The sequence below is a fragment of the Homalodisca vitripennis genome, chromosome 2 (assembly GCF_021130785.1).
Source record: "Homalodisca vitripennis isolate AUS2020 chromosome 2, UT_GWSS_2.1, whole genome shotgun sequence".
In the NCBI taxonomy this organism is placed as follows: domain Eukaryota; kingdom Metazoa; phylum Arthropoda; class Insecta; order Hemiptera; family Cicadellidae; genus Homalodisca; species Homalodisca vitripennis.
In genome coordinates, this window is record NC_060208.1 from 181747586 (window position 1) to 181775014 (window position 27429).

Below are 27429 nucleotides of genomic sequence, written 5' to 3' on the forward strand. Positions count from 1 at the left end.
TGCGTCAATTATGGCAAAATGTTGAGTTTTTTGTTCATAGACGAAATTTCTATGGTACCCTATGAGATGCTTTGTATGATCGACTCTCGTTTGCGACAGCTGAAAATTCAAGACGCTTGTTTTGGAGCATAAATGTGATACTCTTTGGTGATCTGATGCAGTTAACCACCCTGTTTCGAGGACATCAAGTTTTTCAACAACCAGAACGCATGAAGCCAGATACACATTTGTGGAGACGGTTTCGTTTGGTTGAAAATTAAAAAAAATAATGCGTCAACAAGGAGACACGACATTTAAAGAATGTGGTTAACGCCCTTAGAGTTGGAGAAATGACGTCTAGGCAATCCTTCTTGAAAAGGTTTCAACAGATGCGACTAATGAATTCTCGATTGAGAGAGCATTAAGAATCTACCCAACCAATGATCAAGTTGCTAGACACAACGAAAAAGTTCTCCAGAGTTTTCAGAGTAAAGGGACAGTTATTTATACAATAAAAGCACAAGACCACTCATTGATGCTACTCGAAATCAAGGTAACAAGGACTTAGATTCTGTGATAACCTAATGATATTAATAAAACCGGAGGACTTCCAAGTGTACTGAAAATATTCGTAGGAGCTAAAGTGATGTTAAGGTCGAACATTGACGTGTCGAAAGGTTTAGTGAATGGCAATATGGGTTTTATCAAAGAAATTATCTGGCCAAATTTTCGCAGAGCCCAACTATACGCGGAAGACTTCCCGTCAGTCCGTATTGATTTCGGACCAGATGGTGTGCACAAGATTGAAACCGATATCGATACAGTTCCCAGCAAAATACAGCCACGGAACTGCTGAGAGAGACGAATGTTGCCATTAATCCTAAGTTGGGCTTCGACCATTCACAAGATGCAAGGTTGTACAGTTGACCATGCAGTCATTTAATCTAGGCTCGCGATTGTTTGCTGCTGGACAAGCCTATGTAGCACTTAGTCGGTAAGATCTTTAGACGGTATTCGGATTGAAGAACTTGATTAGTCTAAGTTAACAGGAAATACCCCATGCAATAGTGAAGCTTTAAATGAAATGATGAGATTGCGGAATGATTCGTAAGAAATACCACATTTCCACAAGAAACTAATTGTTACATCGAACTAAAAAATGAAAAATAAATAATAGTTTCAAAAACTAAAAAAAACAAACGCTTTCATAGCTAACCAAACTAAAAAAATTAGAAAATAATTTTTAACTACAAAGAGTTTATATTATGGTAGTAGAAGGCAAAACAATCATTCATTGTCAATCACCTCAAAATAAAATTATAATAAAATTTAAGTTATTAACAGAATACATTAATTCAGAGTAAAAAGCGTGGGTGCTTGATATATTAAATATTACAATCATTCTATCGGTAATTATCTTTGAGAGGAAACTTATGAAATGTAGTAAAATGCACCCCTCTTTGTAGTTAAAAAATATTTTTCTATTTTTTAGTTTGGTTTAGCTATAAAAGCGTGTTTTTTTTAGTTTTTGAAACTATTATTTATTTAATCCTTATTCAATGACAAACTTAAAATACATATTAGCTTTAGAGATATCAATACTTTTATTTTTAAACTGTGTGTGTCTTTAGGAAAATTGGGCAAATAATTTTTGGCCTGCAAAGGGTTAATAAGACAGAACTTGTGGTGGTAGTTAAGTTGATTCTGAAATAATTATGAAAACGTTCTTGTATAGCTATATAACTAGAGGGTCCCATATAAAACCCTTCTTATCTATATTGTCAATTAGATGGTTTTTATTTTAGTGCTTCATATTTTTTGTACCAAACTCATTTAAGGTGGTAAAATTGATGTTGAGCTCAGAAAATGTTAGATTCACAGGGCTGTGCAATAACTTCCCTAAATACAAGATAAGTAGGAAAAACATTTTTTATCACTCCACATGAAATTGCAGACATTTAAAGTGCGAGATTTAGGCAATTTTGTTATCAGGCCCGTATAAAAACAGCTGAAGATGAAAATGTGAAATTTTTACAGTGTGTACTTGAGATACAGCTTCAGGGATTGATGTTTTATATTCATTTATGACTTGTTTGTTGTTATGTTTTAATAAAATATATATTACATGTTTTTAACACATTTTCTTAACAAAATTAAGCTCCTTTATATATAAAAACATGATTTTTCATGATTAATTATTTATACAATTACGTCCCTGAAGTTTAATTTCAGTTCCATTGAGACCGAAATTGTGGTGTCACTTGATCTGAGGCTGCTATGAAACTGGAATGATCACATTTACTGCCAGCAAAATAGGCACAAACTGGGTCAACACCAGAACTGCAGATAGTGAATACGTTAATAACCACAGATCTCTACATATAAATCACTTATGGAAATAATAATATTTTCCTGGTTTAACTAAAAAGTGAATAGTTTTTCAATAAACTAAACTTCTCCAACACCCATACTGACTGGTTTAAAGTCTTCTCACGCTTGCTTACACAACCGTGGTCCACTTTCTCTCTGTGACACAGACAGGTAGACACATGGACAGATATCTGGGCCACAACAATTGCCTTTGGACCTGAACTAACACTTCCTTCACGTAATTGTAGAAAAATGTTCTCCAGCGCACAATCACAAACAGAAGTGGAACAGAAACTAGATTTAGTTTTGGTCTCGTGTTATATGATAAAACTGCAGTCTTGTGATATAATCCATCATCTGAGAATAGTAAGAAATTGTTACTATTTACTTCATGAATGAGAAAGCCTTGTAAGAAAAAGTAATCAAGAAAGAACAGTTTTAGATGCAAAAACTTAGGTAACAAGAAAAAGTTATATGAAAAGCAAAAGAAAAGTAGATATCTCACTATAAGTAGGAATGAAATAGATAAAACACATACAAGTCTATTAAGGATCACAACTCCAAATTGTCTTTGAAAAAAAAATATAATAAAAATACAAAGAAAACCAAAACAAAATCTTAGGAAAATGCAGGTAAAAGAGAAACAAACCCAAAAACATTATAAACAGCAAACAACTCCAAAACTGTTGTTGTAATCATACCGAGGAAATGATTTTTCTTAATGAAACACTCAAAGTGACTATGCATTATATGTACCAATTTAACTTAAGGAGCATTTCCTTCAAAACATGAAGTTTTTTTAAATATTTCCTATAGTGTCTCAGACAGCATAATACAAAAAACTGCAGTTTTATCGAATATTTATTTATAAATTTCATTTCCTTATGCCTCAATTTGGTAGAAGAGTAGCATATTATTTATTTGCTTAAATATTTTAGGATGATGAAAATTTTGTAATTTCTTTGGTACAGGGTACATACTTTTGAACTGACTACCTTTTTTTCTCAAGAGCGTGTAGAGAAGACAAAGGTGAAAATAGGGATCATTTCAATAACTTATAAATATATTACAAGTATAGAATTAAAAAAAGATATAAATATCATTTTTCATCCTATTATTCGCAATTACATTGTTTACAATATAACATTACTTCATAATAATTGTATTGGGTATGCAGTTAGACAAAGTATTTTAATGTGTTTATTTTAGGGAATTTGTTTACTGTATTTTACTATAAAACAATAATAATATTAACTGTGGGAAACAACAATTTTCAGTTTCTTACTTTACTTTTTATAAGCGTACAACATTTTATATTGATTGGTTCGAAAATAAGGATGAAAAGAAATTAAAGCACTAAACAAATGTGTTACAATATGTGAAAAATATGAAAATAACTTATAATACAAACATGACCACATAAAATATTTGTAGAAAGGTCATAGGACATACAGAGAATCATGATTTTGCAATGTTTGTGATCCTCAACATTAAAACAAAAAGCGGACTATGGATAGGCTGCATCGTCTTTTTGGACAATGCATTTTTCAGGCTATAAAAACCATATTTTGGTTATTTAACAATAATTATTAATATTCTTTTTTCATTATCAATTGAGGTAATTAAGTCAACCTTTGAGGGCATTTAATTAAATTAACATGAAATAATTTGTAATAAAAGTAATCCAATAAAGTGATTATTTTCACATTATTAAAAATAAAAACAAGATCTTATATTTTATTATATTGATGTTACCTTCGAATTTGAGACTTGTATGATAAAAAATTAACTATTTGTTATACAGAAAGGAATAATTTCTAAAAACCACATTCACATTTTACAAAGCTCAAGAGGAAGGTGTTAGTAGTATTAAAGCTTTTAGCTAATTATTTGTAATAAGCAGTCTAAATTAGAATCTTTACGTAAAATTACTAAAAATTATTTACAAAAAAATAAGATTATTTACAAAGGATTATCTTATTTAGAAACATAAAATAAAAAAGATTTTCTGAAATAAAACAATTGTTTTAACGTTTAACACTGTATGTACAGATTAGTTAGATGTTTGAAAATTCACTAGTTAAATAATTTATCCAAGGGAATTACCAAGGGAAGATTTGTACTTCAGGTTAATTTGAATACAATCAACCAAAATTAAGACACAACTCCACAAAATGTGCCCTAGAGGCTAGGATCACTTTTCGTACCCTTGAGCTCGAGTTTTATTACAATAGCACTGTAATAAGCTCCATTGCTCTATAAGAATTCACTAGAGGAAACAAAAACAGCATTGGAGTTAAAACTATACAGCTGGGTCTATTCAAAAAGTTGGCAGGCCCAGGTATAGGCTAACTTTCTCAGACTAGAGACTTACGTCATCTCATTAACATACTTCCGTAAGTCACCACACCTGTCTTTGTCCTGTTACTTTGAGATCACATCTTGCATAGTCAAACACAAGTAACCCAGTCAAATACTGGCTATAAATAGACAAAAAGGATGTCACGTTGGGCATTATTTTTGCAGTGATCTCCTCCATCAATATTAATTCAAGTATGTGGCTTTTGATATATTGTAAGTAAAATTCAACTTTCTTGTCATATATTTGGTATATTATGATTACAATGTGTCTTGACTCTATGCATTTTTAGCAATACAATTAATAATTTTACATGATATGTAGTGGAAGCGAAAATAAAACCACAGACTATCAAAAATTTTCACTCACAAAATAATAAAGCATAGTGCTTTTCTAAAAAGATAAGGGTGTGTCTGTTAGTGTAAATAGAATAATAATAGTTAAGCACGTGCCAGTACCAAAACTTTCTGTATACCTTTTGACATCACATAAAGATTTTTTGGTCAACACAAATAAAAAAGACCATGGTACTAATAAATCATGCTTTTAGCCATAAAATGAGAATAAACCATTACATTTACTAAATAAAACTATTTAATAATATATTTTTCAAAATAACTAACCTGTTTCATTTCTCTTCCCTCACATTTTCAATTTCAGATGATACATTAAATCAACTTTTAAAGAATATAATGATTCTATACTGATAATACACTGTACATATACATATTTACATTGTGTACAGTAAGTAGTTCTGGATCATTATCCACAATATACGGAATCAATTTCTTGATAACACTACTTTTCCAAGGATTCATTGATACATCCTTCAAATAATAGAACATTTATTAGATTCTGTAATAATGAATTTACTAAAGAGAAATACAGTTCCATTAATTTAATAACAATATAACATTAGTAACAGACTTACAAAAGCCTTTTTAAGGCATTTTAATATTGGTCACTTATTGGTGGAAAAGATTTTTTTTCTAGTCACTGAATAATCATCCCCCTTCTTCTATGTATTATTTATCAAGGAATATATTTGTGTTGTCGTGCTCATTGTGATCATCATATGTATCTAAATTTTATAAAAGACGTAAGTAAATGGATTTAAATATAAAAACATATATAGCTAACTTTTTTGATTCAGAACTGTTTTAATAAAACCAAATATTTCTAAAGCACATACTAAGTATAGCAGAAATAAACTGATATTTCTGTTAACACATTTTTTAAATTGTTTAGTCAAATTACAGCTGATAAATTGATTAAACTTGTTTGAAATCACTAAGTACTCATGGAAGGATGGAAGGTTATTCATGACCAAGAGTGATGGTTGCTATGTGCTGGAGAGAAAGTAGCTGACGGCTAGAACCAACATCCGCCGCCACTGAAAGGAAAAGTATGATGGAAGTATGATCACGCAACAGAGAAAGTCAGGGTCAAGGCAACCGGTGGCCGTGGTCTCTGTCATTGACCGGACGGCAACTGTGCATTCCTGCTCTTGCATCCTGTTCATAACAGCCCACTTTGGGTTTGTATATACTCTTTGGCGGTCTGTATTTTTTTCAGAGAGACAACAGGCAACTGTGCATTCCTGCTCTTGCATCCTGTTCATAACAGTCCACTTTGGGTTTGTATAGTATAATCTTTGGCGATCTGTATTTTTGTCAGAGAGACAACAGTAATTTTATAATAAATTTTACAAGTATTTCATTTAACAGCTTTACTAAAATATCTCAATCTATTTCTTGTTACTTATCAGACACTACTATTACACTATAAAATAACATCTTGTACACCCGGTTTTTGGCACATGTCAATTGGTATCGAAATTTCACCATAACATTTGATATTTTATTGTTTTAAATCATCCAAAGATTGTAAAAAACCCCAATTGTTATTCATTAAATACTCATGTCAAACGCATCTTTCGATTATCCCACATGCAGAACGGGTTAACCCATACAAACCCAGATTAAGATTTTTGCTATCAGGCAGTGAAACATTTATCAGCCTCATATCTTCTTCTTCAGCTAAGGGGCAGCATTTTGCCATGCACTTCAGCCTCAAGGGCCTTTTGTGCATCCTAGATGTATACTATGAGACCAGACAGTTTACAATGTCAGCAGTTTTATAAATCGCCGGAAACAACTAATCAGTTCCTCCTGGGGAAATTCACCGCCCTTGTCCAGACTACCAGAGATGGCGTAACATTCCCTTGCAATTGCAGGACAATCAAAGAGCAGGTGTTTAACAATTTTCTCCTACCTCATATCAGACTTTGGTCATGAGATTCGAAGATTTTTCCTTATTTTAAATCTATTCGCGTAAAAAGTTTAAAGATGACAGAATGTAAAACTTAAGGATTTATTAGAAAAATGTCAAAGATTAAGCCATTCAGGTATTTTTGTGGGTATCAGTCAACATCTTTGGCTTTCTACGTCACTTACATACAACATCATCACTCATAATGTTTTTTCCGTGAACACGGCACATTCTCCAATGGATTTCTGCTGCACTATTTCCTTCTGCTTGCAGGAAAAGAATAAATCTCCTCAATTCACATTCGGCAGGAGAATCAATAGAGGAGACCATGTTTATGTACCTGAAGCTTAGTGCAAACTGACTACTTAAACTCGGCAGTGACAAATGTTGTAGTGGCAAGGATGAGTAATCAACTATTGCGCAAACCACAAACCTGCCACGTGTCTGGTGTAAAATCAAATGTTGGAAAGAAATATTTATATATTCATGTTAACCCAATTCAACATCAAACTTTTGAGAAAATGTACTAATCTTTAACCTTCAATCACAGTAAAGTTGTTTAATTGTAGTAGAGTATAAATGATATATTGGCAGTTTTGAGGTTTAGGCAATAAAAATAAAGTAATTTATTGCATGGTTATGCTTAGCACAATGAAAATCAAATTCATGGAAAATAGAGATATTCGTAGATATTAAAACTTTGCATATCTAAAAGTTTCTAAGCATATTTAAAGTTTTTTTTCTTGCATGAAGTTATTGGTATCTTGATAAATTTGTATAGAATAACTTCAGTAAAAAATACCTCTATTTCAATTTAAAATACCTACTTGGTATTTTTGAGTTTTTAGGGTATTTTTGTATTATCAGATAATACCTTTGACTGCATTATTTACACAGGAGATAAATCATGCATATGAACTAGGCGTGATGAGGTCCAGGGCACTATTTCAGTTAGTTCTGAGGTTCGAGGCTAGGGCTGCGCCACGTAACTTTGATTGTTACCATTCAAATATATAGGATTTTTTGGAATACTTAAGTTGAGGTTAAAAATTACTTTCTCAAATAAAACACAAACTATTGGAACTGCAAGCTCATTATTATCTGAGCATTAACTACTTTTGATCTTTGTATTACTTGTTACCTGTAAATCTATTTTTAACTCATTTATCTATTATTTTAACTATCTATTAATTCATTTTAAACAAAGAATAAGTACAAAATATTCTAAAACTTTGAAGCGATTAAACAAGGTCGACTTGCTACTTATAAAAGTGTTTTGACAAAACAGTAAAATTATCATTATATGAGTTTGTTTGAATTTATGATTGTGAAATATACTTTTTATTGAACACATTTCACAATTCACAGTAAATATAGTGTTTACTTTACTTTACATTTAAAGTACTTTTTTGCTTGCAATGATACTTTTGATATTTTTATTCTTCTCTCTAAAATCTTCTATAATCCTATCTTGATACTTAGTTCAAGGTTATTATCTTTCCTATTCCACTTCAGGTTTTTGTTTTTTTTTCTTTTTCAAATTCTCTATTCAGTTTCCTACATACTTTTATTATTACACATTATGTCCTGTGTTCCTATTCATGTTCTTTCCTCCTGTACTGCAACACTGCAGTATTATGCTTATTCAACGTAGCATTACTCAATACGAGAAGAGATACAAACAAAATCACAGGAAATAAACCATAAATAGGATAATATCAGTAAAGGACTCACCAAGAATGTATTTTGAGCCTAACTTGTGAAGATTGCAGAACTGGTAGTAACTGTAGAGGACTGCAATACAGCGAATCATTGTCATCACTATCACATCCACTGCATTGTAATCCTGCAACAGATAGCAATCATTTATAACATGTAATGCCACTGTTTCGATTTTGAAAGAAACAAGAAAACAAAAACTTGAATTAAAATATTATTTACTTTGAACACAACAAATATACAACTGTCTATAAGTCTTAAAATAATATTTTCCATGGAGTCCAGAGGATCCTTAGAATATAAACGGAAGCATTGTTTTTAAACTAGACTTATGTTATAAGTCTAATATGGCTTCCAAAATGGTTACACCAGGATAATTATAGTGTTTGATGACTAGTAAGTGAAGTTAAGGGGAGACTGCCACCTACCTGTCACAATGCTATTTAAATGGAGCGTTTCATGTTAGGTTAGGTACACTTTTCTCAAAAACTATTTGAGTAAATATCACCAAATTTTCACCAAGTCATCTAGATGGGTTAAGAGTCATAAACCACTAATAAAATTATTATAAAAAGAAAAAAATAATTAAAAAAACCAATTTTTTCACAATAAAAAAAAATTAATTAAAAAAAAAATTATAAACAATATATTTATTTATTTTTTAGTGCTTTGTGTAGCCCTGCATGTAGATAATAATCACTGAATGTTTCAAGTCTTTATCTTGATTATTTTAGGAGATAATGGTACCTAAGCGCAAAAAAACTAAACTTTCGGAAAACACAATATAAAGAAAACTAACCTTTGATGGTATCAGAACCCTCCTGGACAGTACTCTTGCTCATCGTTATCCTCCAATTTCCTCTTCAACAGCCTTCTCCTAACTCTCTTCTTCTTGTTACCTTCTTCAGCCTCTTTATTAGCCATCATAATCCGTACACGGTCAATAGATTTCAAAGTTTGAATTGTGTACATGCCAGGTTTAATTCCAATCCTTTCCAAAACATTTGCTTTGGCGATTGATCCCTCATTAAAAGCAACAACTGCATCTGAGACTCCTAGCCTAAGTGTTTGTAGACCTACAAATCCAGTTTTTTTTATTCTTTGCCATATACAGCTATTGAAGCTCTCATTAGGATTTTGAGTCTTACCGTGAAGACAGCGTTTCAACAATTCATCTTTAGTCAGGTCCTTGTAAATAGGCTTTATGGCCAACATAATAGCTTCTGGTAAAGAATTTCTATGTTTGTAAGTAGTTTTTAATTCCTGGGCTTTATTATAACCACACCAGGAGTCCTTTCCTTGTGGACAGAGTGAATGTTGTGGTTTATCATCCGTCAATAACGTATGAAAATAGCGTTATGAAAATGACATAACTCTCGATTTTATTTTGTATACCCATTAATATAATAGATAGATATAATAAACTATACATTTTCTTAATCAGGAAAACATGGAGAATTTTTAGGTGCAATAAAAAAAATAGATTTTTTGAAGATTTAAGTGGCAGTCTCCCCTTAAGCCATAATTATAATTGTAAATTGTAAACCACCCTACAAAACAAATGTTTAAATTTGTTACACCTCTAATAAACATACTAAGAAGAAATGCCGTTGCATACCAGGAGAAAAATGTGGTCTGTAACAAAGTAACTCACTGGAAAATAAAACTAATTGTTGGCAACAGGAGTTATTCAGATCTGTAATTAACTCAGTAAAATCCCTGAAATCCATGTAAAAACAATTTTGTTCTTTCCGTAAATCTAGACATTACGTAGACTATCAGGTGGGGGTATTATGTAAACTATATTCATACATGTGCTTACATACAGACAACTTTTTGAAGGACGACGCTCACCTCTAGTGTTAAACAATTCCTGGTCCCAGGAAGACAATGGTGGGTTGGTGTGGGTGGAGGAGAAGTAGGCGGGGGCTTGTCCACTGAAAGCATGCATGCAGTCAGCGTAAGCGTGGCCACGATCACCTCCCAGGGGTGGCTTGCGCAGAAGTCGCCATGAGCTCGGAATAGTCGTACCAACATTTCTGTCTCTGTAACATAATAGATATACCAAATGATATGCCATACTATGCAGTCATGGTGTCTAGTTTTATTGACAATTAGCAATTAGTCAAAGGATAACGTATCTGTAAAACTAACCGTGCTAAGTATGATGCACCTTGCTAGCAAGTCCGGTGATAAATAGTTTTAAACAAGTCCTCTTCCACCACTTTATATAAATTAATGATTATGCTCAAGTATAATATAGGTAATTTCAGTTCCTTTTTAACATATATAAAACTATTCCACCAGATACAAAAGCACTCTTATTTATCCATAACACAATACATGGCTTTCAAAAATTGTTTGAACACGCAGGAATAGGACTATGATAACTTGCCTAATGATTTCATATCAAAAAATTCCTTTTAGAACTTAAACAAAACTGTGAGACTATTTGCTGGAAAAGTTTGTTATGGTGTAAATTATGTTTAATCGAATAACAGTAAGTTTTTTTTACCTTTATTGTAACTAATGTTAAGGAATTTAATGTATGCTATTGATTACGTCTATTACATGTTTAATGTTCAATGTTTTGTGTATAAATTTTAATACCATGTTTTATACATACAATGTTTATTTCATATTTCATTTGCATTATAATTTAGTACTGACATTATAACAAATTGACATCTCATCTACCAAAAGGTCACTGTCATATGGTGTTATATGTCAACATGTATAATTAAAAAAATAAATTGTACAATGTAAACATATCTTTTGTAAATATATATATATATATTGCTAGAAAAATTAAAACACCTAATTGCGTGATATTGTTGTCAGTAAAGAAGAAGAAGAAGAAGAAGAAGAAGAATGATTTTATTTCTTGAGAACACATTTTTACAACAAATACAAAATACAGCACTGATCAAGAATTAGTTACATTTGAGTATTTAACTACACACTAATAACAATGTATACTTATAAACTACTAATACTTATTTTTTAAAAACACTGCAATTTTTCTCAAGAAAATATAGGGCCTCTAAGGCAGAGCCTGATTAGAGGTTCCTTCTGCTCACATTAAACATTGAAAATTGAGCGTTCAGAAAGCAATAGTTTACAATGTTGTCGGTTTTTCAAAAAAGCCTCTAATTACTAAAGAAGGAACAATTTAACAAAATGTTAAATTTACAATTTATTTAAGAAATATGTATACTTTTCTAATTTAAAAAGAACCAGTGCATTTATATATTTTTTATAATTACATATACAAGTACCTGCAGATAAATAATTAACAAAAAATGACAAGTAGATTAGATATCACAAATTATAACAGGTATTCATGGCAAAAATCAACTAACTTTTGTAATAATATGTGGTTAACTATAACTTTGTAACCGTAAATACATGGTTATAAATTACGTTTTAACACTAAAATTTAAAAATATATTTAAAAAAACTAAATCCTTAATCTGAAGGAAGAGAATATTACCAGTGTGGACACAAGGCACAAATAAATTGTGCCTAAAAATAACCAAGTCACGGTTTTGGAGAGCGAAAAAAAATCACTTACTCAATGGATGACATTGAAAACAATTTAGAAATAATTGTTCTGTTTCAGACCAATTAGCTGCCTGAAATTTGAATGAATAAGCAATCGCACCAACATCAGCGGAAATGACGAAACAATAGAGCCACGCTTGGCATACTAAGCACAGACAATTCCTTGTCTGGCAAAGAGGGTTACTCTAGTCCCATAATGATTACATGGAGGATGGTGAAACTTCAATCTTTTACTATTTAGTAAAATATTATAATACAACAATGCCAAATAATTAATTGTAGTATATATATATACCGGTAATGTTGTAATAACTGTCAAAAATCATTACAAATTTTGAAGAGAAAGTATTTGATTTTAAAATTTTGCACTTATGAGGTACAAATTTTAAATGGGAATGATGGATATGTTTATAATCAGAGTAATTGTAAAAATCCTCCAATGAACATTTATTAAAATGATCAAAACCTAAAGTTAAATAAAATACTATTTGAAAATTAAATTTCATGTATAGATACAAGAAATAACACAAACACTTCACTTACGGAATTTGTACTCATATAATAAATTACTAAATTATATACAAATCAATATCAATTTTACACCTAACAAATTTAAAACACAATCTGAATGATATGGTATTGGAAAGAAGGAACTTGAATTTTCCCAGAGAGTATAGAAGAAAAGTCAACATACAATATATAGTTAAGGCATATTATAGCAAGGACCTAAGCTTACCAAACAAAATTTGTTAATATGAATTTAAAAAGGTACCATTATTACAGAAGTAAATAAGTATATTATCTTTTTCTTCTTTATTTTTCAGATCATTATATAAATGAAAATAACAACGTTAAGTTAATTCTATTTCTTAGTTAAGACATTCTGATTTATTTTTAACATACTTCATGAGGTATTTTAGTCTTAAAACATTGTAATACACCTAATAAATAACAAATTTAAAAAATATTTAGTTTTACAAACCAATATGTACCTAAACAGAATTTTTTTACGTACCCATCTACTAAATCCCATAGGATTTTGAGTTTATTATTGTTTTAAGTGCGCATGGAAGTCCTACGTAAGAATGATAATAACACCATTTTCATTATAAAGTATTTTTAATTGTGTTTTTTACTGCCTCCTTGCTCGCTTTGCCTGTCTCAACAGCTTTTAAGCCAGTTACAGGTTTGTTAAACGAGTGAAAGTCCTTGAGCACTGCCCAGCGGCAGTACAGGACTGACACACTAACCACTGATGTCAAATTAACAGTGGCAGCCAATTTCAAATCATATATCTAATAAAGGTGAAGAGAACATACAATTCGACACGTATGCTTTGGAAACCAATTTACTTATTCAATCTGTAGTTTTGTGTACAGAGGGTTTTTGCATTAGCTAATACATCTAGTATGCATGATTACAGGACCGTTCCTAAGGTTGGTGGCTTCCGGGACAAGCGTTGCCCCCTCTCCCAACAACATAAATAAAAACCGTTATAATAAATTCGTAATTGTCTTACCTAAGGAATTTATCTATAATACAGAATATCATTTTCACATATACTTTATTGCACTACTTATTGTAATACAAGTAAAAATAGACAGTGGCTGTGTTACCACACTTCTTCGTTCAGCTTAAATTTGCCGCGCCATCTTCCTGAGCCTACAACCACCCCCCCTTTCCTGAGCCTGCAACTACCCCCCTTTCTGAGCCTACAACCACCACCCCCTTCCTGAACCTACAACCAAGGCGTCCCGGTTGCCCCCCTCTCTTGAATGGCCCTGCATGATGACACAAGAAATATTTGTAAATTACACAAACATTTGTCACTGAAATTGGTTGAATTGGTTTTTGAAATAAGGTGTCATAAGCTTAAATCAAACTACACAACATAATGATTGGTGTCATAAATATAATATTTTCCAGAAAACAAAATTGGAGGATATAGAAAAACATTGTTCAACACTAATAAGGAAATACGATGAAGTAACTTTGTGGCAACTATAATTTTGTTTCGTTAATTTAATTCAGTAAATTTGAACAAATTTTTGCACAAATCAACTGATGCAAAACAGTTTTAACTGATATCACACTTCCTCCTGTTTGCTTTAAAATGTACACAGCCAAAACACCAATCTTCGCTTTAATACAGTATGTCACAGCAGAAGATAAGATCTGCTTTGATTAATCTGCATACATATAATTAGTCCTGTTTTACCCGGCTTACCAGGTATTCTTTTCATAAACTGGTCTAACACACTGCACAAGAAGTTTTATAAAAGTTGCTAAAACTTCAATACACAAGAGAATGTGTACATACATTTTTAAAAGTATTATAACGGTCATAGTTTAGTAAGAAAAGTAAGAAATTATTACCTAAAAACCATTTTGAATAAAAAATAACTAAATAAGTAAACCCATAAGCTATAAAATTATTTCCCTAAAATGTGACTATAATGTTGTTTGAAATAATGTAATCTTAAAACATCCCATTTAACCCTTTCTTACACTTTCTAAACCACATTAAAGTTGTGATAATTTTTTTTATACAATGACAGATCTTTTTCAGGACATGTTAAAACTTATCACAGAGTAGATATATAAGAAATATGATAACATTAGCAAGTTTTTGTTAAATGCAGCTTTTGGCTGTTTTAGAAAAGACACTAACTTCAGAGATAAAGTTGTATATCTATGTGATTAATATTCTTTCTTAACTGTACCTATCATTGTTGAAATCTGGTACCACTATTAACTCAGTGGTATGGCTCAAGAAGAGACCATAGAAATATTTATGTACAATATGTTAATAGCACAATTAATAATGTTACAAGTACAGTATTGATGAGAAAAACAGTGAAATGAGGGAAAATACTTATGAACGCCCATGATGAAGATGGCAGTTCATGAGAAGATCTTACATGCTGTAGGAATCCAAGGGGAAGCCTAAATAGTGTACCAATAGTTTCAAAATGTGATAAGACCAAAACTGTTACTACAGACTTATGTATACTGATGGTCCATTAAAAATGAACTCTTTTTAAAACTCGTGAGTGAAGCTCAGCCTTTTTTCTGAAAAATCTCCTTCTTGTTACTAAGCAGATAATTCATCTTGTGAATAAGGAATATACAAACATTTGATTGTATCCTTGAAAAACTGACTAGTATATCATCAATGTTATTCATCACATAAAAAAACACATAGGGTGTACCAAACTTACCCCAAAAAACCTTTTTGATTTTAACCTGTTTGCTAAAAATAACTATTATACTGCAGCAAAAAATAAAATTCTGTTTTATAACTAATGAATGATATTTTTTTTCTGGAAATCTATATTGAGCTATTTTGCCTGATAAATCATGATCTTTAGTGGGTAAACATCTAATCAAAATCCTTAGAGATGTTTTTGGATAATTTTGACTTTTTCTGAAATCTTACGTTATTTCAACGTATAATTTGTAAAACATTCAGACGGATAACGTACTGTACTATAATAGATAAAATTCGTATATCATAGCAAAAGTTGAACAATTTATGCGCACACGCCCATTCTTACAGATGAACATTTACAAAGTCCACTTTTTTGGAAAACTTACGGGGTTTCCAAATTATGTTTCTACTATAAACCAAAATTTGAATCAGAATACAGTTTCGTATACGAGTAGGCTACATGTGCACGGGAGAAAGTATAACAACGCTAACGTATTGGCGTCTAAACTAGGGGGGGCGAGAAAGCTGGACTTCTAAAAATGTTAACAGATACTACGCGTGACCACGTGACCGACAATAAAGAGGTGGGAAATGTGCTTGGGAGAGAGTGAGGAGAGCGCAAGCAGAATAGAACAGGCGCGTGGGTCACTTTTTATACAGACAATAGGCCTTCCACATTCTATGGCACGGTAGTCCGCGAGTGAGGCGGTTAAACCTATGCGCCCACTGGGTCGGTACGGTCGTCACGGCATTTTTTAGAGGGGGTGCGCGCACTGGATCGGGTGTTCCGCACTGTCCTCCATCCGCCTTCCACCAAACCATAAGTCAGTTTGGGAGAGGATCTGTTGAGAGATGGATGTGGAGGAGGGAATTGCGGTAATAAGTGCGTTTTTGATAGAGGAAGAGGAGGATGTTAAAATGAGGAAAAGGAGGTTTTGAATTCATAACATTAACAGAAAAATATTTATTTGGGGTGAATTTCACACTTAAGTCGGGGTTCGTACCACAGACATAGCTATACTATAATAATAATAATCTCTTTATTGCATCCTTTAACAATGTTTACATCGTATCGCAATCGTCAATAGTTTGTAAATTTACGATTTCATCTACACATTCACGCTACCTCATACTCACAATTCATACAATCATTCAAGACACAATCGCATTGACCTCAGATCCAGCACTCTCAAATATCCCAGCGGCTTATCATGAATTCATCAACAGAGTAGAAAGCCTTGGACACCAAAAGGAGTTTGAGACGCGTTTAAAATTGATTTTGATTATTGGAAACTTTGATTTCTTCAGGGAGCCTGTTGATTAATCTGACACCAACTTCATGCGGTAGATGTTGCGCTAATGTCAATCTGCGTTGATGATTTTAACGGAAAAGACATTTTTTATATACTTCCACATTAAATTTATGTGGAAGTATATAAAAAATGTCTTTTCCATTAAAACCTACTTACTTCCACCAAGGATACAAAGCAGAAAATGAAAAACTGCGTTGATGAGTTCGAAAGTTGTCCCTGCCTCTAGTTTTATATTGATGAACGTTCCTGCCACAAATCAAGGTGCACCTTGATCTGCAGTACATAATCACCTCAAAAATATAGAGACAGGGCAAAGTCAGCAATCTCAACTCCCCGAAAGATTCCCTACACGACTCTCTGTAATTCAAATTTATAATGATTCTGACCGCTTTTTTCTGGAGTCTAAAGACGCGCTCCATTTTGTTTTTTGCACAACTTCCCCAAAGTCTTACAGTATTCCATACGCAAATGAGGATGGATTAGGCCATAGTAGGCCATTCTTAAAACTTCTGAGGAACAAAATTTTCTTAGATTGCGCAGAGCATAAATACCTGAGGTAACTCTAGCACAGACCCTGTCAACATGATCGCTCCAGGTCAGTCCTTCGTCCAGAATCATACTCAAAAACTTTGTGGAATTATTTTCTTCGAGAAGGTTGCCATCTATAAATACGGCCGGACGCACGACTCGATCATGCTGACGAAGGCCGAAATTTACTACAATTGTTTTTTACTAATTCATTACTGATTTATTTTCAGGTTCATTTCAGTGAAATACTGAATGCATGTGTTCAATTCCACGAAAGAGGTGATTTCCAATTCTTATACTATATTGTACAATGCAGTATAATAACTGTATATTTGTACACTACCTTCAGATGAATACTATTAAAAACGTATGCTATACACAGGTATTACAAATCAGGTATTACAATTCTATATGTGTCAGGCATTTCCTACATTTTGGTGGTGTAAGCCATTTATTTTCTGAGGTTCACAGATCCTGTTTTTAAAGGTTACGCCGTAACAATATGTACGTATCCTAACAAGGGTTATTCACTCACCCATGTTTAAGAACCGTACATATAAACCTATAAAATTCCTTAGAGGCTTTGATATTAAAATGTCTATAACAAAATTGTGTATTATTCCCTCATTTCTTGGAATGAACTGGAATTTTGGTTGTAAAATCGATTTTTCCGTAGAATAAATCAACAAATAAAATAATATATTATAAGATGCCTACTGGATTCCCGACACTACACGTGTCGTATCGTGTTCCAAGAGATATTTGGTAACCGATACAATCGAAATACTAAATATCCATGAAAAACCAACGTGATTTGGTGAATTAACTCGATTTCGAGATCTGTGTCAACATTTGATATCGCGCACTACCATGAGTCGCCAATGTCACGCGTAGGTGGCTACCATAAATATTTATATACTTGGACACCATTTTAAAATGTTAGATCATTACAACGGAATTACTTTTTACTACTAATAAATCATCTAAACCGTTTTACGGCCAATGGCTAACGAATAAGTGGGGATGTTTTCGATGATAATTGATGATACTCTGTTGAGAAGGTGTTGTGGATAAAAAAAACAAGAATCGTGAAAGGAATCAAGTATTAGAAATCTAAAGAAATCAATCACATCTTAAAAATTACAAATCAAGACACAAAGAAAATTCTATACAAACTAAACTCCTAAACCGAACACCGAGTAGACAAAAGCCTAATGGTTTTTAGATTAAAACACTGCATAGCTGACATGTGACTCCCACGTGGTTGGTGGTGCGAATACAGCTTGGGCAACGGAGGTTTCCACGGCGAGCGACTCGGCGCTCTACAACACGCACGCGAAGCATATTACTATAAAACAAACACACGTGCACAAGAGCCCAAAGAGCAGGTGCTGGCAGGATGACACGTTGAGCATGGCAGTGAGGATGGCAGATCCTCTTTCAGTATGCTGCGTCAACTCTTGTCAGCTTCCCATCCTTGTCTTACCAGAATGTTTATTCTCACTGTAAACTCGTAACCCATCTACTCACTTCCAACAAAATCAAAATAATTCGAGATGAGTTAATTTATTTAAATCTTACTGTTTATATATGAGACGCACGGCAAGTGCATTCCAACTTACATGCGGATGTAGTGGATTCCAGTTCTGTGAAATAAACAGAACTTTGGAAAACTAGTATTCGATATCAAACTCATAAAGCTCATTGCAGGTTCAAATCGCTTTGACGCTGATTAAGATTCATCAGTTTTCACATTGGCAACAACATAATTGAAAATGCAAAATGAAAAATAGAAATGAAAGAACTGGTACGGTAAGAAATACACTGGAAGCCATAGCACTGGTCTTTTTCATTTACACAAGAACCAACTCTGGGTTAGGAGGGCAGACTTAGTCCGTGCAAGCCCTACTACCGTTCTATGTGAATGTCGTGTTAAGTTCCAGTTCACCTTCCTATTGGAATCTGAAGTTGTCACATACTTGTCTCATGGAATCTGGAATCGTGCTCATCTTAAGAGAGCAAACAAGTCGGTGAAAAAGAAATGCTCAATATGATCTCTTTACATCGTGTCGACATCAAAAACACCTAGACTACAAAATATAGTGTAATCTAGGTGGAACGGTTTTCTCATTGTCTCATTAAGGTGACAAGACGCTGAAATAAGAGGAAGATGAACTGGAGCTAAACTCAAAATTAAAATTGAATTAACTCTTCCCACCGATACCGAAGCGCCACTGTGAAGCAACCACAGATTTCGCGGCAGATCGAGCGCGACGAGAAGTCTGCGTGGATTGTACTGAGCATTGTACTCTACTCGTGTATTTCTGAGTTTGGAAATTGTGCAATAAGATATACAATATAATTAATATACACTTTTTATTCTGTGCTCGTACATGCATCTCAAAACCGGAAAATAACATTGTGCTTTGTTGAAAAGCAGCCTTTCAAAAATAGCCTTCTTGGCTTGTAAGTGGTTGTAACAATCCCGAAAGCTTATAGTAATGTCTGTTAACCTTTCATCTGCCCAGACTCTAGGGTTTAAAACATTGTGGAACATTAAGAAATTCATTTTATTCACATGACGACTTGAGTTGGCTGAGTTAAAAGTTATGCGATCATATATATATTATATATAGTGTGTGCGTGCGTGCGTGCGTGCGTGCGTGTGTGTGTGTGTGTGTGTGTGTGTGTGTGTGTGTGTGTGTGTGTGTGTGTGTGTGTGTGTGTGCGCGCGCGCGCGCGTTTGTGTAATATACATATAATCGCATGATCGTATAACTTTTTTAGGTCTCGCTGTGGCTAGCCATCTTCAGCCCGAGGATGGTTAAACTGAAACTGGCTACACAAGCGATTGACATCCGCTTATAAAGGTGAGGTGAGTAACAGTGAAATAGTGATTGGCTGAAGCACACCCAATCAATGATCAATATGACAAATCAACAGTACTGACATAATAATCAATATCTATACGAGTTCATGAAAATTCTGAGTATCAGATGAAAGATCGGCCATAGAAGAATACAATTACGTTAGTGCATATTGAATATCCTCATATCCCAACCCCCTTTCCTGGATAGACAAAGGGAGTTTATTTTAGAATACATATTTAAGAAAATTTTGTTAATGAATAATAATCCAAAACTAAATAAACAATATTTCATTCAACACACTAGCTGGAGAGTACCTGTACAAATGTAACTTTACTGAGGAACGGCAGATCCGTGTCACGGTTACGGCAAACGTCTCCACCACATACGAGTATATGTGTGAACTGACTAACGCAATGACATCGGCACTGATCGCTCTGTGCGCCGATCACTGCACGGATGAGTGACCACTTCCGCTGATCCAAAGCCAATGAAGCCAAACACGTGTGCTTCCCCACGTGAAGCGGCGGGCCGGGCGGGACTAACGCACGAGTAGTCAAATAACACCTGACTGTGACGTCAGTACGTAAACTGACCCGGACACATCTCTGAAACTGCACATTCACAGGATAATCCATCCCTTTTTCCTTGCGGGATGGTCGGTCAATTTGGTAGTGGTTGGACAATCAAAATTATTCAATACATTATCAGACCTGGTTTCGTAACACGTATGTTTCTGCTGTTTAAAGTGGGTTACATTGGCGAAGAATGAAAGGGGCATAATTGAAAAATTGTATGTGTGAATGAGAATTTTGTGATACGAATGCAAGAAATTTTAGATTAAAATCCATGACGTTTGCTATACAGTGTGTTATTGTCGATGCAATAAAACCGATCTGATTTGAATTTTTTTTAAATTTTTCACTAAAGGTAATTTCACATATGTGAAAACTAACTTCACGTAAGTTTAACAAACGTTCATTAATATTTATTATGGGACGTTCTCGATATTACTTACATTATAATATCTGAATGAAATGGTTGGTTTCTCTGATAATTATATCCGATAATATTCACAGCTTGTGCTTGTCACACTTAACGTAAAGCCCATTGTGATGATTCTGAACAGTTATGTTTCAGGTTACATCAGTTCCAGCCGTGGACGATACGGAACGTCGTGTACGTTACGCAGCTAATTGGTTATTGGAGGGCGTGGCACTCTTGCATCGTAACTATTTGTTGTTTCGGTTGATCCGAGACGTAACCTTTGGAGACAAAGACGTGCTAAAGCGGCTGCAGCGCCGCAGTTCAACATCATTAATAAATGACACGAATACAAACGAGACTGATTTTCGCCTAAAGGTCTTCAGATACAATACTTAGACTCGTTTGAGTAACGGCTTGTTTTCAACGAGTCGCATTGGACTGATTCCGTCAACACAAGACACAACTATATATCCGCGCTGGAACACATTATGTAGAACTGTTATCTACGAATCCAATTTTGTTCGATGTACCCAGTTCAACAATGTATCACAAAAGTGCTGACAATTCATAGACACTATTTTTCTGTTGTAGATTAAGTATGTATAAGATTGAAAGCACTTTTGTATTAAAATTAGTAATGAGCATAAGGCTGACATAAAATGGAAAGTGTCGCAGTCAATCCTTCGACCACAAACGTTTCAGTAGCCAGATGTTCGATCTTCCCTCGAAATCTATCTGCAGCCCTACCTGCAGCACGTTTAATAAATATTTATTTGTAACATTTCCGTCCTATAATTCACAACTACAGTTAAAAAACGTCATTTAAAATATGTTTTGTGTAAAATGGACACACATGAAAATGTGCTTAAACCCGAAAATTGCACTTAAAAAAATATTTATACAATTTTATACTTAGCCTATTTTTATTGTGCGGTTATTTTATTGTTATTTGAAAATCTAGATATTTTTATAACATTTTATACTTATTTTGTAAATTAGCTATAGATGTGAATAATTTTTTACAAATAAAAATATTTTAGTCTTGTCTAGTGTTAATACTATAAAAAAACTTTGAAAGGATTCAAAACGATTTCAATATTCTGGAAATTTTAAAGGTAAATTATTGATTACAATTTTCGCTTATATTTTTTTAATGCGGGATTCAGTACTGATTTTCGGGAGAAAAACCCACTTTACCTTGGGTTTAATTAACATTAACGTTACTGTAACAGCCAACTTCGCATTTCGATATAACAAAGTATAAAATGTTTAGAAATAAATGTACTCACACTTTAAGTTCAATTCATTAAGTACATTTTATTTTTTTATTGTTACAAGATAAGAATTATATGTAATATATATTTCATAACAACGTATTGTTTGTAAAATCTCGGAGAGTGCCAAATTCCCTCTCTATATTCAGGCGTGAGTTCTAAACTTAGTTTACCCAAAAAAGGCGGCTGAGGGGTTGGGCAACTTTTGTCCATTCACTCGCTCTGGTAAGCCTTTTCATATGGCACTGACACCCACAAACTGACAGATATATAAGCATTTTATACATTTTATAATTTTTTGCTGTCCTCATTTTCATCCATAAACTTAAAAATACAAACAAGAAGTATTTTACCGTGACGCAAGCATCCGTCTATTAAGTGCTTGATCACGAGGACGATATGAGTCTAATTCCATATACTTATGATATTACATCATCATTTTTATCTAAGGATTTATCACCCAATCTCCTTGTCTAAGCGGACAAATTATAGTTATCGGCGAACTATATCGTTCGTCATGTAGCACAGCGAATGTATGAACAAACAACCTGTCAACAAGTCAATGCTACATATAACAATCATCCTGCCTGCAGGGGCAAAATAGGGGTGGACGTACTCTGACCTGGGGAAGCCCCAATGAGTCAGTCCTGCAATGGGTCATCTCAGTTTGAAGACCCGTTGAGGTGATGACAATTGACGTTAGTTTCATTTTCCCAGCCCCCCCCCTCCTGACGTAGGGTCAAAAACCAGACGTTTTGTTTTCTTGGAATCTTCCACTTTCACTTCCACTGCCGACCGTAGATGAGAGAAAAGATGCCGGAACCTGTCGTGATGAAGACGAATAAGGTACAACACGTTGGAAAATCAAATACTAATAAAATGTTATATTTTCCTGACACATTCATACACATTCCAAGTAAATTAATATAAATGAATATATATATATATATAAAATAAAATAAATAAATAAAATTAAATATAGATATAAATCAGTTATTGTTTATAATTCTGATTTATTATTTAGATATATAATAATGTTATTTATTTCAAACAAGAATTAAACAAAAGCACACTTCACGGTATTATAATATATTTCAGATGTAATATTGTTTAACAATGAAATTAAAATTTACTCTAACGCCGAATATAAAATCAACATTTCAATGAAATTATACAGCAAAACATGTTGCCAACAGAACCAGCGGTGTAAAATTAAATATATTTGGATTAGAAATTCAAAACAATTAACGATGTCAATGCGTATCTACAATAATTAACATTACTATACAGTTGCACGAAGACGAAATTCGAGGCGCATGTTTAAAAAATGTTCTTTGAGTAACACCTATTTTTTCACTCATATGAATAATGAAATACAATAAACAATTGAGAAACGGTTTACGCAAGTTACCAACTTCTGAACTACGCTAAACACGTCCATTTCAACCAAACCGTGTGCTATTATCGAGTATTAACGATATCAATACAGATTTGAGCTAAATTATTGTTGTACCACACAGATGTATGAATGATTCTGTTACCGCTGATGTAATTCCCACGGAGCAAAACACACGATTACGCGTTATGTTCCGACGCGACATGGCCACCTACGAGACGAAACGTAGCTCAGTCAAATTATCGTCTGACTGTGACGTCACATTCTTCGTGACGTCAGTTTAGGAGTCGGGCGGGCATGTCACTTCATTGCCGCTAGGTATATCATTATTCTTCCTGTTTCCAAAACAATTGGAATAAAGGAAGTTCGTAGACAGCCACTTCAAATCACTACTGAAACAAAGTTGTCAAGTTTATTATCAGATTACTATCAGTTTTTTCTTCTTCTTCTTCCTTAACAAATATTTATACTTCTTTTTCTCGCGTAATACCTTTGATTCTATATGGTACAGAAGCGATAACTCTCTCATCCAGTGCTACACATTGAGACACGGGAAACCGCCCTATGTGGAGTGACAAGCTCAGGTAGTACGTATCTGAACGGCAACAATCAAAGTCACTTGGCGCAACCCTAGCGGCAGACCTCAGAACTAACTAAAATAATCATCTGGACCTCAGCACACTTCTTCCGTATGATTGGTTCGTCTCCTGTGTAAAGAATATAATTAAAAAGGTATTACTTAATTGAATTGCGAATTTCTGAACTTTCGTGGCACTTAATACTCGAGATGTAAATGTTTCGGAATTTTGAATGTCGATTACCCTGAATCGTCGTGAAGACATTCAGAAATGGTTGAAGCAATCGTTCATTGGTGTTTCTACACGCAATACTACACAAGGGATAGGCTACCTTGAATACACGGCTAATTTTATATTTTCGCGCGCAGAAGGCGGTCATGGTGGGTAAATAAGCATAGTAAAACAATGTCCTATAATAATGGTACAATAGTAAATGTACTCACAAGTCGACAAGAAATATATTTTCTAATCAATAACCAAAATTCAAGACAGTGATATATTAAGGTCTTTAATAAATTGGCCCTTTCGGTGTTGATCAACATAATTAAACATTGAATTCGTCGATGTAAGTCCAACGATTCATTGTATCATACGGTTCTAGATTCGAGATGCAACCTTTGGACCGAGAGGCTCTGCTGCAATGACGAGCTCCAGACAAGATCATTAATCAGTTACATGAACAAAATCTGAGATTGTTTTCCGCTTATTGGCCGACTGGACAAGATATTCCGTCGAAAGTTACAACATGAACGGTTACTACTCTTCTTATCTTAAAATATTACAATCTGTGAGACATCGATTGCCTACATATGCCATGAAAATACGTTCCGAATTCCAATAAACTTAATTCGCTTTGTAATAAGATCGTGCAGTTGAAATTGTGATATGCTGTAGATACTAAGCATAGCTAATGGGAACTACTGTTCCATTTTGGTCATCAGCTAACTTAGTATATCGACAATGTTTCACATAATGGCCAACATTGTGTAGTGTAAGTGATGTTTCCCATAATGAGAAAACTTGTACATTTATATGGGTTCCCATGTTCACCAATTTGCTCAGTATAAGACCATAACCTAGAAAGCGATTAAGAAAATTCCCCTAAGAAGAAAATCAAGCGAGTTTTGGCGGATGTGAAAATGGAATATTAGTAAATAGATTCAGAATACTAAATTGTGTACACTTATAAGTAATTATTTTCAGTTTGACAGCCTTAAAACAAACATTCATACATTTATAATATTATTACTTGGTTTCAGCAACAGACAACGAGATAAAGAGGCTGAAAATTTGTCGTTTTTGGTCTCTTTATTTTGTAAGTCATTCATTACAATATTTGGCAAGTTATTAAAATTAAGGTACGTACAACAATTTATCACTTAGTATTTTAACCTTTTCAAGGCTCCACCATTACTAGTGCGGCCAATGGCCGATTCCTTTCAGAGGCAAAATTACTTGATTTCACCTAAAAGTGCATTGTGGCCTTGTGAAACACAAATATTGGTGCTCGCTCTTCGAACCAGGCCGCTCAGCCGCCTCACAAAAGATCAACATTACCGGACGAACATGGTGGTGGCAGTGAGGGTGGAATGGTGGGGGGGGGGGAGGGCGTGTAAGTCCCTGAAGTTTACCAGAAGATTATAAATCATTGTACTCGACGTGAATGGGCTGATAGTATCTTCTCATCTCCGCCGCATCGCGCCGCCACTGGTTCAACAGCCAGATGTTATGTTTTCCTAGAACACTCCACATTCACTTCCATTTTCGACTTTGAATTAAGGGGAAACCGTGCTGGTTTTCTTGAGTCACAAAGACGAATTTCGGAAAATGAAAAAAAAACAAGTAAACTCTTACTTTTCTTTTACAACGTTAACCCTTACATAAGACATGTAAATATGACCTTGAACATCAATAGCAATAATCTCTCACAAACTGTTAATGAGATATTGTATACTTGATTCATTAAATCTGGACGTGATGATAATATAATATTCGAACATCAGCACTCTTAACACATAATTATGCATCTTACATTTATTTTTATCAGTAGAACATTCAAATGACATACATGTGCAGACCTGATGTATACGACCGATTTCTTTAAGAATTAACAGTTCAAAATAAAATCTTTAGACGACGTATCATCCAATATAATAAATAAGCTGTTGAAAATCAGTTTGTGTAAAGACCAGATGATAAGTTACTACTAAAAAGCAGCAGATGCGTGCCATAGACTATAGTCACTGCCATCATCTTCAACCTAAAGTGTGTCAATGGGCAAAAGATATCAACCAATTAACGCTGAGCGCCGATCACTCGTACTGTACGGATGAACCATCTCTTTGCTGCTGAGATTACGTCAATGGAGGCAAACACGTACTTTCCAACACCACCCACGGATGAGATCAACAAGAATAATCAAATTAACACCGTGACGGTGACGTCATTGCTCATGTTCAGACAATGACAACACTACAAGAGCCAAGTATCATTTCACCAACGTAAGGGGAAAACTATGTTTAGGTTTTCGATACAATCGGAATAAGGTTCCATGGAAGAACGATTTTCGCTCCCCTGTGATAAAAAGACATTGAAGAAACGTTAGCATTTCACCATAACGATCTATTTCGAATTCGGTGCTTCTATATTTTAAACATCGCTTGACCGATTGATGAACTATATAGATGGGCTTCTGGTTAATTATAAATAAAAAATAACCACAAAGAGCACTCATTAAATGAAATTTACTCAAAATAAGATGTAAACGAAATTTCAATCTTGAACACTATTACTGAGTCTCTAATTAGGTACTTCTGGGTTTACACGTGTTAATGAAGAGTGGAAGTATTATGATTCAATTGGTTTTTTCAAACGGTTATCGATTACAGCCTTAAAGTAATTGTGGATGCTAGTCTACAAAAGTTCAAGGTGGTCCAGCATCCGTATGAAAAAACCAAGATTCGTTATTAGACGAGCTTCAGTGCACTATTTCAAAAGTTTCTCCGAATCCGGT

General features: G+C 33.7%; 1 protein-coding gene across 3 annotated transcripts in view; it reads right to left on the reverse strand.

Moving 5' to 3' along the window:
- Nucleotides 1–27429, reverse strand: part of LOC124355125 (3-hydroxy-3-methylglutaryl-coenzyme A reductase) — a 95017-nt gene that overhangs the window by 46188 nt on the left and 21400 nt on the right. For all 3 annotated transcript variants that reach the window (XM_046806088.1, XM_046806089.1, XM_046806090.1), the window contains exons 2-3: nt 10553–10743; nt 8714–8825 (exon numbers count right to left, since the gene is read on the reverse strand). In XM_046806088.1, the coding sequence (XP_046662044.1) occupies nt 8714–8825; nt 10553–10735 (295 nt within the window). In that variant the 5' untranslated portion in view covers nt 10736–10743. The remainder of the gene's footprint in view (nt 1–8713; nt 8826–10552; nt 10744–27429) is intronic.